Below are 16,477 nucleotides of genomic sequence, written 5' to 3'. Positions count from 1 at the left end.
TTATTCCCCTACTGTTCATAAGTGGTTACTACAGTATGTACTACTCTTCACCCATTTAGAATCACAATAAAACATGTTCACGCCTGTCAATTTACGTTTTTTCGATATTTTGTAACCTTGGAAATGTTTTTAACCAAGCAGCCTCTCCCTAGTGCAAAGAGCTTTGAATTTATGAAGTTTAAAAAAGTCACTTATTTACATATAGTTATGCATGTGTAGTTAAAAAGCATAAAACATATAGTCACATTTTGAAAAATAAATTAAAGAATATTTTGTGCTCCTTGCTCATTTTATTTTTTTATTGCAAGTAAAACAGTACAAGTATAAACAAAACCAAAACAACAACAACAAAACAGACAAAGTACAGGATGGAAGCAGTCTATAGGTTTAATGCAAAAGGAGGATGAGGTGGGGTGTGTGTATTATTAATAGTCAGGTGAGGTGGAGTAATAGATGATCAATGGAAAATTATTAATGAATCATTGTATCACCAATACTGCTGCTGCCACTACCAGCCCACCAACAGTCTAATAATATCTTTTTTTATTATTATAATTACAGTTACGCCACCACCATCAATTCTTTTCCACTGTAATCAAAAAGACAAATGGAATTAAAAAAAAAATCCATTATTTGAATGAGTAATAATTAATGTTCATGGGAAAAAGATCTTGAATGGGTTTAATTCAATTTCACTCAATGAATTAAGTAATTGAGTTGAGTTTTTTCTTCCCACTGTCACTAAATGCTTGTTCATGTGGATCTTGTTGGGTTCTTTCTTTCTTACGATGGACTTTTGTTCAGTGCTTTGAGATGACTTTGTAGTATTTTGCGCTATATAAATAAAGTTGAATTGAATTGAACTCAAAATACGTGACTATTAGGAACTAATTGTAAATACATATTCAACAGTATTTTTATGGTCCTGGAGCATCTTCCAACTCATCTAATCGTGAACATTAGAACTCATGTGGTTCTTTTAAATCTTGATGAAAGTGCTTGGATTTAAAAGTAATCACAGTAATAAGAAAATGTGCAAGGGGATATTTAAAACAAGCGCAGGTTATTTAAATGCATAGAGATATCAAACAAAACAATTATTTTTTCAGTGCTGTTCTCCTCTAACTCGTATCTTTAAGGTCACCATCCTCACTAAGAAGTTGCTCACAACCAAACAACAAACCTTTGATCAAACTTTGCTTATGAGTACTTGATGAGATATTCCGGATAAATCTGGAGTTTGTCAAAGATGACATATATGCTTGGGTTCCTGTCCCGGTTCACGCAGCTGTCGTACAGAGCTGTGCTACCTTCTTTAGCAGGCGGCCGTACAAAGCTGCTGTGTCCCTGGGTGTAGTCCCCCACCAGAACCAGGGCTACAAACATCACCTTGGTGCCTGAAGCTCTGCTGTATTTATCTGAAAGTGAAGCCTCTTTTGCAAAGTAACTCCCTAAAAAAAAGAAGATAAAGACTTATTTAAGATTCTGTTTTGTATACTTTATAATTTATTATATATATGTTTGCATTATACCTTTGCCATACAATGTGTTATGAAGGCCACACATCCTCCAGTCAAAATTTTGCTCACAGATGTCCTCGACCTGTTCCTCACTTGTCCCATGGAACAAGTGCATCATATTTGCAGGTTTTCCTCCATTCCTCGCATTCATTTGTTCCTTCTGACTGAACAATCAACAAGAAAACATTAAAAAAAATAGTGGTGTTTGACATCTGTGCAAAGTTCTTAAGAAAATCAAACTCGTTTAGTCCGAATAACAATATAAATATTAAGACGTACAAGGATTTCGCCGCATGATAGATAAAATGAGCATCATTGGGCAAGTTATTCATGAATATTATGATGGAAATAAAAATACTTTGAAATCTCATACACTATACAGGACTATAAAGATATATATATACACATCTAAAACAGGGCAGAAAATAAGATTTAGAGTAATTGTAAAGATTTTTTCAAAACAGCAGTCATGGCCAGACAGTCGCACCACACGACATTTTGACACTTTGAATAACAGAATAAATTACAGAAGTAATTTAGTTACACTAAAAAAAAAAAAAACAAAGTGATAGCATTAGCCTAGAAATAGCATCACCCTAACATTAGCATTAACCTAAAATTAGCCTAGCGATAGCCATAATCTAGCATTACTATTAGCCTAGCATAACAATAACCTAGCATTAACATAGCATTAGCCTAGCAATAGCATTACCTGAGCAATAGCAATAACTTAGTAACAGCATTTGCCGAGCAATTGCATTAGCATTAACCTCATATTTGGTATCTTTTAATGCATTTAAACCCTTTTTTTACTAAAAGAAATGCAATTGGACAGAACATTTAGGTGTCATGTAGTTGACCCACGTGTAATTATCCGACGTCTGCGTCGCTGTTATATTAAATCAGTCTGAATATTTCCTGTTGCATCCTGTGTTTTAACATTTGCATCTCTTGCCACCGAAGTGTCAGGTTATTGTACATTTTTACATGCAGGCCAGTAAATTACCATTGAAAGAGTTTCCACAAAGATGGATTCTGGATCCTCTCGATGCTAGTTATGGTACTCTGAGACATACTGTTCATAAACAGTTTCTCAATCATTCTGTACTCCTGTGCTGAGTGGGAGAGAGAGACCATCTGAAAGAAGAAGTGCAGGAAAAGAAATCCTTAATAAAAATAAAAGTGATAGTAAAAAAAAAAACTTTAATAAGAAAATGTACATATAACAAAATGTCTTGTTCTTGTGACAGAGAAAATTGCTCCGTTTCAAATTTTTTAAGTTTGTGATGTCACAAGCTAAATCGAGAAAAAAAATACCCTCCCCTCCGCTGGTAACTCCACCCATGGACTCCACCCCCAACCTGATGAAAACTTTTGCAAAAGACCGCCATTGTTTTTCTCGCTAGCGAAGAATTGAAGGTGCATTCACACCAAACACAACTGTAGTCACTTCAATCGCCTGTGATGAGTCGCTTGAAAATAGTGGTGCTTTTTGGTCACTCCATCGCTCCAGTGAACAGTGTGTGTGTGTGTGTGTGTATTAGCGCTTACATTTAACAGCACCGCTTTTACGGTTTAAATGATCAACTTACAGAGTTACTAGGCTTACTCAAGAAGTTAGCCACTTTAATTTTGCCCCAGTAAATTGAAGAAGTCTCCCGCTGCAGTCATTTCACTGTAGCAGGACGGAGGGGCTGCTGCCTCGACTCTCCAGACAGTGAAGGACAAGGGAGTTGTCGCTTGAAAAGTTAAAATTTTTCAACTTTGACCGACGAGGTTGCATAGGACCTCTTGAGGTTGCGTCATTTACATTGATTTTAAATGTAATCTAGTCACTTCAGTCGCGTTCGGTGAGAACGCACATTTAGTGTGTGCCACCCCACGGAAGAGAAGGGCGGGGGAAGTGGGAGGTCTATGCAAATCCAGGGACACACCCCCAAAAAAAATACCTCAATAATACAGGTTATTAATCCTCCCCTCTTGCTTAATTCATGTCATGTTTCGACCAAACACCAGCACAGATATGTCATTTAGACCACGGGGAACTGTTTCAAAAGGTGAAAAATTGATATAATATTTTACCTTTAATTTGTCATTTGAACATACCTTGTATCCATACGAAGGGAGAAACTTCTTATCCCAAGAGGAAGGAACGTTCCCAGCTGTTGATGAGGTTGAGCCCTGTGATAAGGTGCTACAGAGCAAACACATCCTGTGAACATCATGGAGATGAAAAACATTTATACGTCCCTAAGAAATTAATAAATACCTCGGCTGTGATTCAACATCCTTAGGGGAGAAAAAACGTGGCCTCCGTCTGACCTCTCTCCTAGTTTTGGATCGTGTGTCTATTTGATACATCCTCTGAGTTCCTGCTGTGTCTTTGAAGCGGAGGATGTAATCTTGTTGTCCAGCACTGAAGGAAATCTCTGCTTCTCTATCTGCCAGGTACTCCTTTTCTAAGGTTTGAGTGGTGACCGTGGCCGGTGTATCATCATCACTCTAAAGAATCAAAGAACAGAAAAAACACATTCTAGTGCAGGGATGGGCAATTTACTAATTAAAAAGGTAATGGCCACAATTTCAGATTATCATCTCAACAGTCAGAATAATGACCAATCTGAAAATAATAGAGAAAAATAAACGGTTTAGGCTGTTTTTGCCTTCCTTTTTTCTCTTTGCATGTTTTTGTGTTATTAAAAAAGTTTGGTTTTTTTGGCCGTTTTGTGTATTCTTGAAGCCATTTTGGATATTTTTATTGTCATCTTGTGTTTTGGAGCTGTTTTTGTTCTCATTTTGTTTATTCTTCTGTTATTTTTGTATGTATTTGTATTCTTCGTATGTGTTTATGGAGTAAATTGTGTATTTTTGTAGTACTGTTGTACATTTTTCTGTAATTTTGTATGGTTTTTTTTTAACATAAACCGTGTGTATTTTCCCTGTTTTGTGTGTTTTTGAATATATAAATTTTTTTGTCATTAGTGTTTTGGAGCTGTTTTTGTTCTTGTTTTGTTATTCTTCTGTTATTTTTGTGTGTATTTGTAGTTGTCTTGTGTGTTTTTAGAGTAAATGGTGTACTTTTGTAGTCCTTTTTGTAATTTTGTATGATTTTCTTAAGAAACCTTGTGTATTCTCCCCGTTTTGTGTGTTTTTGGAGTCATTTTGTATATTTTTGTTGTTAATTAGTTTTTTGGAGTCAATTTTGTTTTGGTTTTATTTATTCTTCTGTTATGTTTGTGTGTATTTGTACATTTTTCTTCTAATTTTGGATGATTTTCAAGAAACCTTGTGTATTTTCTTGGTTTCGTGTGTTTTTGGAGTTATATTGTACATTTACTTTGGGGGCTGTATGTAGCCCCTGGGCCGCCAGTTGCCCACATCTGCTCTAGTGACATTACTTAAAAAAGTCATATCACTTGCCTTTCCAAACTCCAGCCATTTCCCATTGTCATCTTTCCAATACCAAACCCACTGGGTTGTAAAAAGGTAATTTGGTGGCTTTAAGACAGAGGAGACAGTGGACAGGCGACGGACTGGAGATCCTTCAGATGTCATCGTTATAAAATCAACCGACTGTTCAAATACAGAGCTGCAAGGAGACACATTTCAATTAAATTTAATTGATTTGTGTTAAAGGTGCTGGTCATAAAATTAGAATATCATAAAAAAGTTGATTTATTTCAGTATTTCCATTCAAAAAGTGAGACTAGTATAGTATATTAATTCATTACACAGACTGATATATTTCAAATGTTTATTTCTTTTAATTTTGATGATTATAACTGACAACTAATAATAATCCCAAATTCAATATCTCAGAAAATTAGAATATTAATTAGGACCGATACAAAAAAAAAGATTTCTAGAGATGTTGGCCAAATGAAAAGTATGAACATGAAAAGTACGAGCATGTACAGCACTCAATACTTAGTTGGGGCTCCTTTTGCCTGAATTACTGCAGCAATGTGACATGGCGTGTAGTGAATCAGTCTGTGGAACTGCTCAGGTGTTATGAGAGCCCAGGTTGCTCTGATGGTGGCCTTCAGCTCTTCTGCATTGTTGGGTCTGGCATCTTGCTCTTTACAATACCCCATAGATTGTCTATGGGGTTAAGGTCATGCGAGTTTGCTGGCCAATCAAGAACAGGAGTACCATGGTCCTTAAACCAGGTACTGGTAGCTTTGGCACTGTGTGCAGGTGTCAAGTCATGTTGGAAAATGAAATCTGCATCTCCATAAAGTTGGTCAGCAGCAGGAAGCATGAAGTGCTCTAAAACTTCCTGGTAGATGGCTGCATTGACCTTGGACCTAGGGAAACATAGTGGACCAACACCAGCACATGACATGGCACCCCAAACCATCACTGACTGTGGAAACTTTACACTGGACCTCAAGCTACGTGGATTCTGTGCCTCTCCTCTCTTCTCCAGACTCTGGGACCTTGATTTCCAAAAGACCTGCAGCATTTACTTTCGTCAGAGAACATAACTCCAGCTACAGTCCACTCTTTGTGAATCTCCCCCATATTTTTGAATGGGTTTTGTTTCACAATCCTCTCCAGGGCGTGGTTATCCCTATTGTTTGTACACTTTTTCTGCCTCATCTTTTCCCTCCTTTCACCTTCCTATTAATGTGCTTGGACACAGAACTCTGTGAACAGCCAGTTTAGAGATGAACTTTTGTGTCCTGCCCTCCTTGTGCAAGGTGTCAATGGTCGTTTTTTTGACACCTGTCATGTCAGCAGTCATGACTGTATAGCTTACAGAACTAGACATGGAGACCATTTAAAGGCCTTTGCAGGGCACCAGGTGTCTTCAATATTGAACCACTCCACAATATTCTAATTTTCTGAAATACTCAATTTGAGATTTTCGTTGTCAGTTATAATCATCAACATTATGTCAGTCTGTGTGAAATGAATGTATACATTATACAAGTTTCACTTTTTGAATAGAATTACTTAAATAAATCAACTTTTTCATGATATTCTAGATTTATGACCAGCACCTGCACTTTACACAGATGTAAAAATCTGTCAAATTTAACCTCATTTAAATCATGGATAAGCATTCAAATTGCCTCACACGTCCTCACCTTTGTCTGCTCATTTGCAAGTACAGCTTTCTAGGAGCTGCTGCCACTTCCTCCATGCTGCAGGAGTCCTGTGCTGGGTCACTGTATGTCTTCTCAATCCTTTCATTGATGTCCAGGTCCTTCCAGGTTACATTGTCTTCGTCCAAAACCTCCCACTTGTAAGGCAGACACCAATGGACGTGAGCGCACTTCTCTGCTGAATTACATAAAAGACACTACTTTAACACACATACAAGACCATGTACAGTAAATTCTGTATCTGGGTGAGTTCAGCTGCAACAATACCTTTGAAGTTGCACTTTTTAAGAAGGTGGAAGAGACAAATTTCCTTCTTTATAGCTTGACTAGTGGTTATAGGTTTGTTCTGGGAAAACTGGGGAGAAGGAACTCTCACGACAGCTGCAGAAAAGACCCAATAAGTTATAGAAAGTACAAATGTGGCCAGGGTTGGGGTCAATTACATTTTTCAGTTACAATTACGTCTTCAATTTTCCATGTTTAATTACAACTTTATTATGATCACGTTGACCTGCATTTTTCCAATTACAATTCAAATTAAATGAATCACAATTACTGAGCCTAAAATAAATAAGCCAAAACTTAACCTTTATCTTGAGTTAGCGTTCTGTTAGCATCTCTTATGATAACAAGTCTGTTGTCTCCCTTGTCTTAAATCAGCTGTAAAATACACTAAAATATATTATCTATCACCTAATTAGTTTTTCATCTCTTGGTTACATTGTTAAGCTTCCTAATCAATGATAATATTGGTATTAATGTTCTTGGTGTGGGCGTCTGAGCCTCTTTTCTGCCAGCATACCCCTTAATTTAGTTAGTTTTTCTTCAAATATTAAAATGGTCTCAAAAGTAAAAAATAAAAAAAAAGCTGCATATTTTTTGAATTTTTATGCTTTACTATATACAGCATTGTCTCTATAAAGCAGGTGATTTTCCAAATATACTTACTGGTTTTTAACTCACACTTTAAATGTGCTCATCATATTTGAACTACTTTTTAGGGTCTGATTATATTATCTATATTTTTCTAGAATTTTCATGCCAATGAAATTCCAACTCAATTATGATTACAACAGCAACAGATTATTTCAAATACAATTATTATGACATCATAATTTTAATTAACTGTCAATTACGCAATTACAAATATAATTGACCCCAACCATGCATGTTGCTCTCAGTGTTAAAAAGAATAAACATACTTTTTAAAAAAAAAGGAATAATAGTTTATTAGACACACCTGCAGCAGGCCCCTTCTCTTGGTCCAATATGATGAACTTATTTCTGTAAATCTTGAACAGGTTTTTCATATTTTCTTCACTGACTCCTCGAAAAAACTTCAGTGTTTGTTCATCAAGTTTATGATTTCTCTTGCAGGTTGAACCAAATGTACAATCGCCCTGGAAATGGTGCTTGCACACGTGGATCTTGTTGCATGTGGTCGTGTATTTACAGGAGCCATGCAAACCTTTGCCATAGTTGTAATATGAGCATATCTGGATAGTGGGATGGAAACCAGGCTGGGGTCAATTACATTCTTCAATTATCCATGTTCAATTTTTCCACTTCCGTAATATCTCTAAAATCAGGAATATCTTGGCACAGAGTGATGCTGAAAAACTAATACATGCATTTGTTAACTAGATTAAATTATTGTAACTCTCTACTGTCAGGATGTTCCAGTAACTCAATAAAAAGTCTCTTGTTAATTCAGAATGCTGCAGCTAGAATACTAACAGGAGAGAGCATATTTCTCCAGTATTGGCTTCCCTTTATTGGCTTCCTGTAAAATCTAGAACAAAGTTTAAAATCCTCCTGTTAGTCTACAAAGCTCAACATCATCAAGCTCCTGTATATCTTAGAGACCTGTTAGTGCCTTATCGTCCGGGCAGAACACTCCGCTCTCAATTTGCTGTTCTACAGGAAGTTCCTAAAGTGTCTAGAAGTAGAACAGCATTTAGCTACCAGGCCCCTCGCCTTTGGAACCAGCTCCCAGTCTTAGTACAGGAAGCTGCTACTTTCTCCACCTTTGAGGCTAAACTCAAAACCTACTTCCCTTCACTCCTGATTCTCATTGTATACCCATCACACCACACAACACTATACTCAGACTGTATTTATTTATTTATTTATTTACTTATTTATTTTTGTCTTTGTTTTGATGTATGTTGAACTTCGAAAAATCATAAAATACAAAGTAAAAAAAAAACACCAACATTATATTCAAACACAATTCGTATTCTTCAGCTAATTTCAGACCCTCACGGAAAGTAATGTGCTGCCTTCAAATGATGTATACTCCAAGTTCCCAAAGTGGGGTACGGATAACGCCAGGGGTACGCAAATTGTCATAGGGGGAAATGAATAAAAAATAGGAAAGTAGAATTTAAATCAATCAGCATTCAGGAGTCTCCATGCATTGCCACAAATTACACATTAGCCAACTACCCATGGTTACAGATTATTATTATTATTATTATTATTATAATGTTCCTCAACATGATAGGTAAAATTCAGAGACCAATTTCACTGTAGGGGTACAATGTATGTGACCAACTTTTTTGGGTTGTGATGCCTTTTTAATATCATTTGGTGTCTCAAGAGACATTTTTCTTTCTTTCTAGAATTAACTTTTCATTTTTGTTGTTGCCAGGATTGAAATGATGGGCCAGCTCAGATATATTTACAGTAAACTGCATTTTATGTAAACTAGATTTATGTTTCAGGAAGTGAAGGAATACAGTTGTTTGAGATTATTTTGTGTGTGTGGTGTTATAATTTGAATGGTAATAATAATGAAAACATTAAAAAATTTAAAAATTCAATTTGACTTTTCAGAGGACCCCATTTAAAATCTTGATGACCGCAATGGGGCCATGACCCCAAGGTTGAAATGTTTAAATGTGCAGGAGTAGGGGGTACATGGCTTCACATTAAATGCTTGAAGGGGTGTGGGACTTTGAGAAGTTTGGGAACCACTGGTGTATATAGTTGTAAAAAAAACAATGTTTGGTACTTAATGCAACTCTAATTTCTTGTCTTTGGTATTTTTTCTTTATACACAGAGACATACTAGTATTCTGGCAGATGGAGAGACGTTGGCAGGTCAAATCCGTGAAGCAGACACTTATAAATGTCCCCTCTGCTCATACAAGGCTACTTCCAGGGCCTCTTGAAGCAAGGCATTTCCAACAACTGTGGGGTGTTCGTTTTGATGGAAAGCTCTACAATATTTAGTGTATTATTAATTTGTATTAATTGGTTAAATGTAAATATGTCTGCATTATTGTATATGACATGATGCCTTTGTGTTTTCTTCAAGCCCAAACTGAAAACATTTCAAGTGAGTCGAGTGCTGTTAGCTAGTTTTGTTTTGTTTTTCATGATCAACAACTATTGTGCTAATGATAACAGTTGCTTGTCCTGTTTATTACAGAAAGAATTAGGATTGTAACGATTAATCGTAAGGCAGTAAAAAATCGATTCATAGGTATCACGGTTGATATCGATTTTCTGAAAATTGAATCGCAGTACTTTTTTAACCAGCAGGGGGCGCTATCCACAAGTGTAGGCGGCGGGCGGAGTCTGCTAATACTTTCTTTCTGGCTGCCTTCTACTCTTAAATATGTTAATAAATGATTCATTACCCCTTTAGCACCGAAAGAATATCTGTAATATTACTTGAATATCTGTAAAAGTCACGTTTTTCTATTAGCTCTGTCTGCTAGCATAGCATCTCTTCTTCACTGCAAGATATCTGCATGCCAACCGACCACTGTGTTACCAGCGCCCTCTGCTGGTCCAAACAAATATGACGTAAATCAGTGCAATCGTTTTTTGTTTTTTTTAAAGTCCAATTGTCAAGGCACAAAATACATTTTCAGTTGCACTTTTAAAAGAAAAAGAACTATTATGCAGTTTTGAATTGTTTATTATAGAACCAGAATTTAAATTAATAGGCTTCATTTTCATTTGTATTATTCCTTTATTTATTTCATTCAAGATTTATTTTTAGTTAAATTGCATTGTTTTGAATAGTTTATCAAGGAATTATTTTGACAATGAAAAATAAAAGGAAAATAGTACAGCATTTTCTAGTTTTTTTTCCCCAAAAAAAAAATTTGTCTACAGTCCCATTTTGTAAAATAAATCGTGAGAGAATCGTATCGTGAACCCAGTATCGTGAATCGAATCGTATCGGGAGTTGAGTGAATCGTTACATCCCTAGAAAGAATGTGTGTTTCTGAAGAACACTGTTGAGGCAACAAGGTTCTTTTGATAAGACGGAGTAATGGATTATTGTCATTGGGACATGAGCTTGGCCTTGTAGTTAGTCTTGTAGTTCTGACAGCCTTTCTATGTTCAGTTTTGCTTTGTTTATGATGTATTAATGTTCTTAAGTTTGTATAATAAAGATATTTCCAAACTAAATGTTGCAGAATACACACCTGATTATTCCTTACACCAGGACTTTAGCGTAAGGATATTTGGCCGAGCAGCTTGCATGTGAAGTTTAAAGAGCTCAATTGAGGAGAAGTAACAAACCATACACTTGAATGTGTAGTGCAATGCCAAATCAATTCTAACAGACCACTCTCTGTATTCAATATTTATCATTTCTGAGTTTGCTATGCCTAAGAGGCCAATAGGTTAAGCTCAGGATGTCAATGTAGGTATCTATCCGCCTTCGAGAAACAGTCTCAACTATTCAAGGAGGCAAGAACATGTGTATCTAATGCGATTCAGAGTGAAACCACATACAGGGCCAAGTACAGGTTTGTGACTATGCTAGGAACATAAGACCATCGGAAATTTGTGCTACAAATGTATATATTTTATTTTGTATGCCTATAAAATTATTTATATGGCGTGATTTGTTCTTTTGTTTTTTAATTGTATAAGAATCACACAGCATAGTAGGAAATTTCTGCCACAAATATATACCTATTTTGTATGCCAATAGAATTATGTAACATAAAATTATTTATTTTGAGGTTTGTCTTTAACAGGTAAGCTGCTAACATGGAACTACATAAACATATGTTTATACATATATGACGGTGTACTGTATAAATCATGTAAATCGGTCAATTTGTCGCAAATCTCTGGATTCAGCCAATAGCATGCCGCGTGTGCCGCATTGAGCTCCCGCCCCGAACTGCGGACTGCAGTCAGGGGTACTTGACCCATTCCACTCACACATCATTTAGCACCAAGTGTTTCCATGCAGGCAAACCTGCTAATACTGTATCATGTTTTTCTACAGTCTGTGCCTTCTCCTCGCCCTTCTCTCTCTGTTTCAGGTGTCATGAAGCTGATGATGGCAGTTCCTGATCTGTGGTTCATGGCTCAACTAGTCTGGGACACTCTGATGTTCTATCTCTCTCTTCTGTCCACTAACCCCAACCACTCGAAGCAGATGTTCTGCCACCTCTGAACCTGGTTCTGCTGGAGATTTCTTCCTGTTTAAAGGGAGTTGTTTTTTCCCAGTCACTGATGCTTGTTCATGTGGATTTTCTGGTTTTTTTTTCTTTTTTCTTAAAGAGGACATATTGAGAAAAATCCACTTTATCAGTGTTTTTGAACACAGATGAGGTAACTTGAGTGTCCACCGGCACACAAAATATGTAATCCATCCAGTCCTTTGTGGTCTGTGTAAGTCTTAGAAGATAGATAAAAGTGCTTTGTTTCAAATTTTCTGAGTTTGTGATGTCACAAGTTGAATCGGGCTTTGCTTCGAACTCCAGCTGCCGAAGACACAAGAAGGAAGTGGCAATGTCCCCTCCTTAGTTAGGAAATACTTGTCAGTGTGTGCCAATCACTTCACCCTGACTGTTTCCGTAACCTCAGAACGGGTCTTAAACCTCCCCTTTCGCTTGATTCATGTTATGTTTTGACTAAACCCCACCACAGATATGTCGTTTAGACCACAGGGAACTGTTTTAAAAAGTGAAAAATGAGTATGTCCCCTTTAAGAATTTTATATTTTGATAACGCTTCAAGATGACTATTGTTGTAATGTGCGCTATACAAATAAAGTTGAATTGAATTAAATCTTCAAGAAATTATTCAACAAGATCTTTGTCATCATGTCTGTATAATCTGGGGAGGAAAACTTACCTCAGGAAAGAGGGAGGGGTCATTCTGTATCAACAGCTGGAACAGCTGTTTCTCTGGCAGAGCTTCAAGGTTGTATTTTCTCAAAACAGTTGCATTGTGTGGCAAAGTCAGGCTGTGGGAATTTTTGCACTTCAACCTGAAAATGAAAACTTATCAGTATCAACTACTGTGATCATGTCTGTTAACTTACTGAAAACAGAAAGGTACATTTAATTATCTTTTTTTTAATATCTAACAATTTTAATCTGGCTTTTCTTTTAATGGTGCAGCATTTGATTATTCATTACTTATTATTTCCACCACAATAGAGGTTTATAATTTCACCGCAGTTTATTCATTAGTTTAGCACAGGGGTGTCAAACTCATTTTCCTCTGGGGCCAAATATAGAGCAGTTTGATTTCAAGTGGGCCAAAGAAGTTAGGTTTGAAAGTAATTTCAACATTACGGTACTATGCCCTAGTTTGCTCTTCCACATGTAAATTATATATACGGTACAGTATGTAAAGTACAGGCACCGACAATATCCAAGCAATAAATGAGAGGTATCAGTCCCTGAAGGATCCTAACTTCTAAATTATCTGATTTTGTGACCATCCAAAGTAAAATTGTGTTTGTGATTAATTGCACAATTAAAATATAAAATAAAATTGATAGTTCTTTCCACAGCTTGCAATGAAAAAAGAACTGCAGTCATGTAATAAAAGCACAAGAAAACTGTGAGCTCTGTAAGTATTGTGGGGTTTCATTACATTTGTGTATTTTTGGGGACTGATATATCTACAACTGAGTTATTTGGTAATTTACAAATTTTTTACTTTCTCCTGTGGGCCACATTAAATGCTCTTAAGGGCCAGATTTGGCCCCCGGAGTTTGACACAGGTGGTTTAGCAGGATTATGTCAAAAGCATTTAACCAAATATAAACTTCACAACATAGAAAATTCCATTAAATTTCGAAGGGGTTCCAGATCAATATACTGACTCTGGATCAGATTCAAAAATAGAAAAAACGAATCTCAAGAATTAATAGGTCGGTTCATTATTGACCGATCATGATAAAATTTGCTCAGTTATATGGGGTTGGTTCCACAATGATCCCGGATTTCATTGGGGAGTCCTGTATACATTTGGACCTACTCTATGGTTATTAATGGGGATAATAAGTGATATTACTCAAACAGAGAACAATAGTCAGCAACAGTAGGTATGAGAAAAAAATTACCCATTTATTAACAATGGGTCACAAAGTTTTTACCTTTAAAATATAGAAAAATATTCTACAATTGAAAAGAATAAATACAAAATATAATAGAAGACCCTGAAAAAAACCCTGAATAAATCCAATAAAAACAAATTATATATCGGAGTGCTGATATTGGAGATTTTAGGTTCAGGCTGATATCATTTGACACCTTTTCTTTTTTTTTGCTGGTATTGGACAGATTACTAAATTTCTATAACACATTCCAAACATTTACAAACACCAGTATTTCCTTAATGACAGAAACCTCCAAGACTGTGAACAAACAAAGTGCTGAAGAAAACAAGTGATTCATGCACTTCATGTCTGCTTTGTTAAAACATGCTGACATTTTTGTTTCTTTAAATGAAGCTGACTAAACATGTGTTTCATAACAGATGAACAGAACTATTACCTGACTCAACATTCCCATACAAGGTGCAGCCTCTCCTTTAATTTTTAACTGATGACGTAATTAGTCGGTAAAGTAGGCCAGTCTAAGTCTAAGTCTCACTTTTCCAACTCATTTACTGGGTGTATTTAGCACACAAGCAGCAGTGATAAGTTAATACTGGCATTTCAAATATCAGATCATAAGTGGAGGTAATGTAAAAAGGAGTGTCTTGTTTACATAGCTTCTTCATTGTTTATTTTTTTGTTATACAATCGTTTTTTTGGTGTAGGTATGACAAATATGTGCTTTTGGGGCTTAGATTACTCACTTTGATGATGGGAAATTTGTTACATTTTAGGAATTACAAACAATCTTTTAAACCAGGCAAAAAAAATAAACGTCTAATATTTTCTTATTAAATAGAAATAAATAAAAATTTTGACCAGGATTTATAGGCTAAGTGAGAATATTGCTGACATATCAATGGATGTTCCTTAACTACCATTTATTTCACAAAGTGTCTATTGATACGGAAACTTATCAATAGCCCTTAGGACTATTGATACAGAAACGTGTAGAAACGTACGCACTCAAGGATCCTTCCTTCTGCTAACGTGGATTTGAATCCCACTTTTGTCATATGTATTTTTTCATTTTAACGTATTTAACACGGCAAATTCCACCTTTAAAATTACACATACGAAAAAAATAAAAATATTTGGGTATTTCCTGGGCTAGGGCTAAAATAAAAGGGTGAGCGGGGTAGCTAAAAATAAATATGAGCTAAAAAAAAACTGACGGAACTTTAAGTCACGTGGTGCACCTATCATGTCACCTGAACTGGCCAATGAGGGGCGCTCCGTATGAATACACCAGTATGTTATTCATACAATTCTGAATTAATAGCCACAGTCTTTATGTAACAGCGTTGAAGAACACTCTATTACCCCTTTACAACTGGCCTGGAGCTGGAGCTAAGTCGGAGCCATAGGTTAACAAGGAGCCTATCACTACCAGTGTTGGGAATGTTACTTTAAAAAAGTTATTAGTTATAGTTACTCACTACTTGTTCCAAAAAGTAACTGAGTCAGTAACTGAATTACTCTATAATAAAAGTAACTCATTACCAAGAAAAGTAACTATTTGTGTTACTGTCAAAAAAAAAAAAAAAAAAAGTTGCTATATGACCACAATTAATTTAAAGTAGTGTTTGTATCGCCACCTTAAAAATACCAACTTTTCATCGCTGCTTCCTCCAATCTGTAGTGTGTGTGTGTGTGTGTGTGAGTGTGAGTGTGAGTGTGTTGGCACATGTGTAAAAACACTAGCTCTGATTGGCTGTTCCATGGTAGCATGGTACCATGGTTCCATGGTAAATAAAACACATACGTTTTTAAAACATGGTTTGTTGCTGTTGATTATTTTACATAAAATCCTCTTTGATAGTGTGATTTGATTTAAACTTTCTACTTAAATCTGGTCAAAAGTTAAAAAAAAACATTATTAATATTTATTTTTTTTTTAAACGTGGTTTGTTGCTAAATGTTGCTGTTTACTATTTTACAAAAACCTCTTTGATAGTGTGATTTGATTTAAACTTTCTACTTACCCAAACTCACAACCTCCGCATACATGATACATACAGAGGTGTAACCCTTCACACTGCTCACACTCTTCTGCCTTTTTCTTACACAGTCGCAGTCCAGTTTTAGCCACGATCAGAGAATCTGGACAGATCTGAAGGGGTCCACTGGGCTCTTCTTTACCTTCTTTGATGGCGATGATCGTATCGTCAAACAGAACCGTCCGCAGCACCGATTCTGCGATGGTGAAACTCTTCTTCATTAACTCTTCCAGCCGTCTGAACTCCAAACAGCCGTGGTTGTCATACAGGAGGCTGAGGACGATCTTTGTAGTAGCCGATGTCATGTCTGTGAATAAAAAGGTCTAAAGAAACGACAACATTCACCGCCACCAAATTATTGGTTTCCTTTTAAAGGGAAACGAAAGTAAGAAAACAAATAATCAGCTGAGTGACACGCCCCCTCTGTCACGTGTTGAACATGTGACGTCAAAACCCGTTTATGCAAAT

The 16,477-nt window shown here is 36.2% G+C and overlaps 2 protein-coding genes across 3 annotated transcripts in view; both read right to left on the bottom strand.

Moving 5' to 3' along the window:
• Positions 1-278: 278 nt before the first annotated feature.
• parp12a (poly (ADP-ribose) polymerase family, member 12a) lies at positions 279-16,421 on the bottom strand. Its single transcript, XM_028449336.1, has 11 exons — positions 15,995-16,421; positions 12,752-12,887; positions 7,872-8,127; positions 6,899-7,012; positions 6,614-6,809; positions 4,941-5,109; positions 3,790-4,022; positions 3,627-3,714; positions 2,527-2,657; positions 1,533-1,684; positions 279-1,451 (listed from the first exon to the last, which is right to left on the bottom strand). The coding sequence occupies exons 1-11, from the start codon at positions 16,312-16,314 to the stop codon at positions 1,201-1,203; spliced, it is 2,046 nt and encodes a 681-aa protein (XP_028305137.1). The 5' UTR covers positions 16,315-16,421; the 3' UTR covers positions 279-1,200.
• Positions 15,992-16,477, bottom strand: part of srgap1a (SLIT-ROBO Rho GTPase activating protein 1a) — a 125,113-nt gene continuing 124,627 nt past the window's right edge. The window contains exon 35 of one of the 2 annotated variants that reach the window (XM_028449322.1): positions 15,992-16,007. The gene's annotated coding sequence lies outside the window, so the exon portion shown is untranslated. Of the gene's footprint in view, positions 16,008-16,290; positions 16,317-16,477 lie in introns of those variants that run through there. The other variant, XM_028449332.1, reaches the window with a different exon arrangement.

This window comes from Gouania willdenowi, chromosome 6 (assembly GCF_900634775.1).
Source record: "Gouania willdenowi chromosome 6, fGouWil2.1, whole genome shotgun sequence".
In the NCBI taxonomy this organism is placed as follows: domain Eukaryota; kingdom Metazoa; phylum Chordata; class Actinopteri; order Blenniiformes; family Gobiesocidae; genus Gouania; species Gouania willdenowi.
This window is presented reverse-complemented; position numbering and strand designations above follow the sequence as displayed.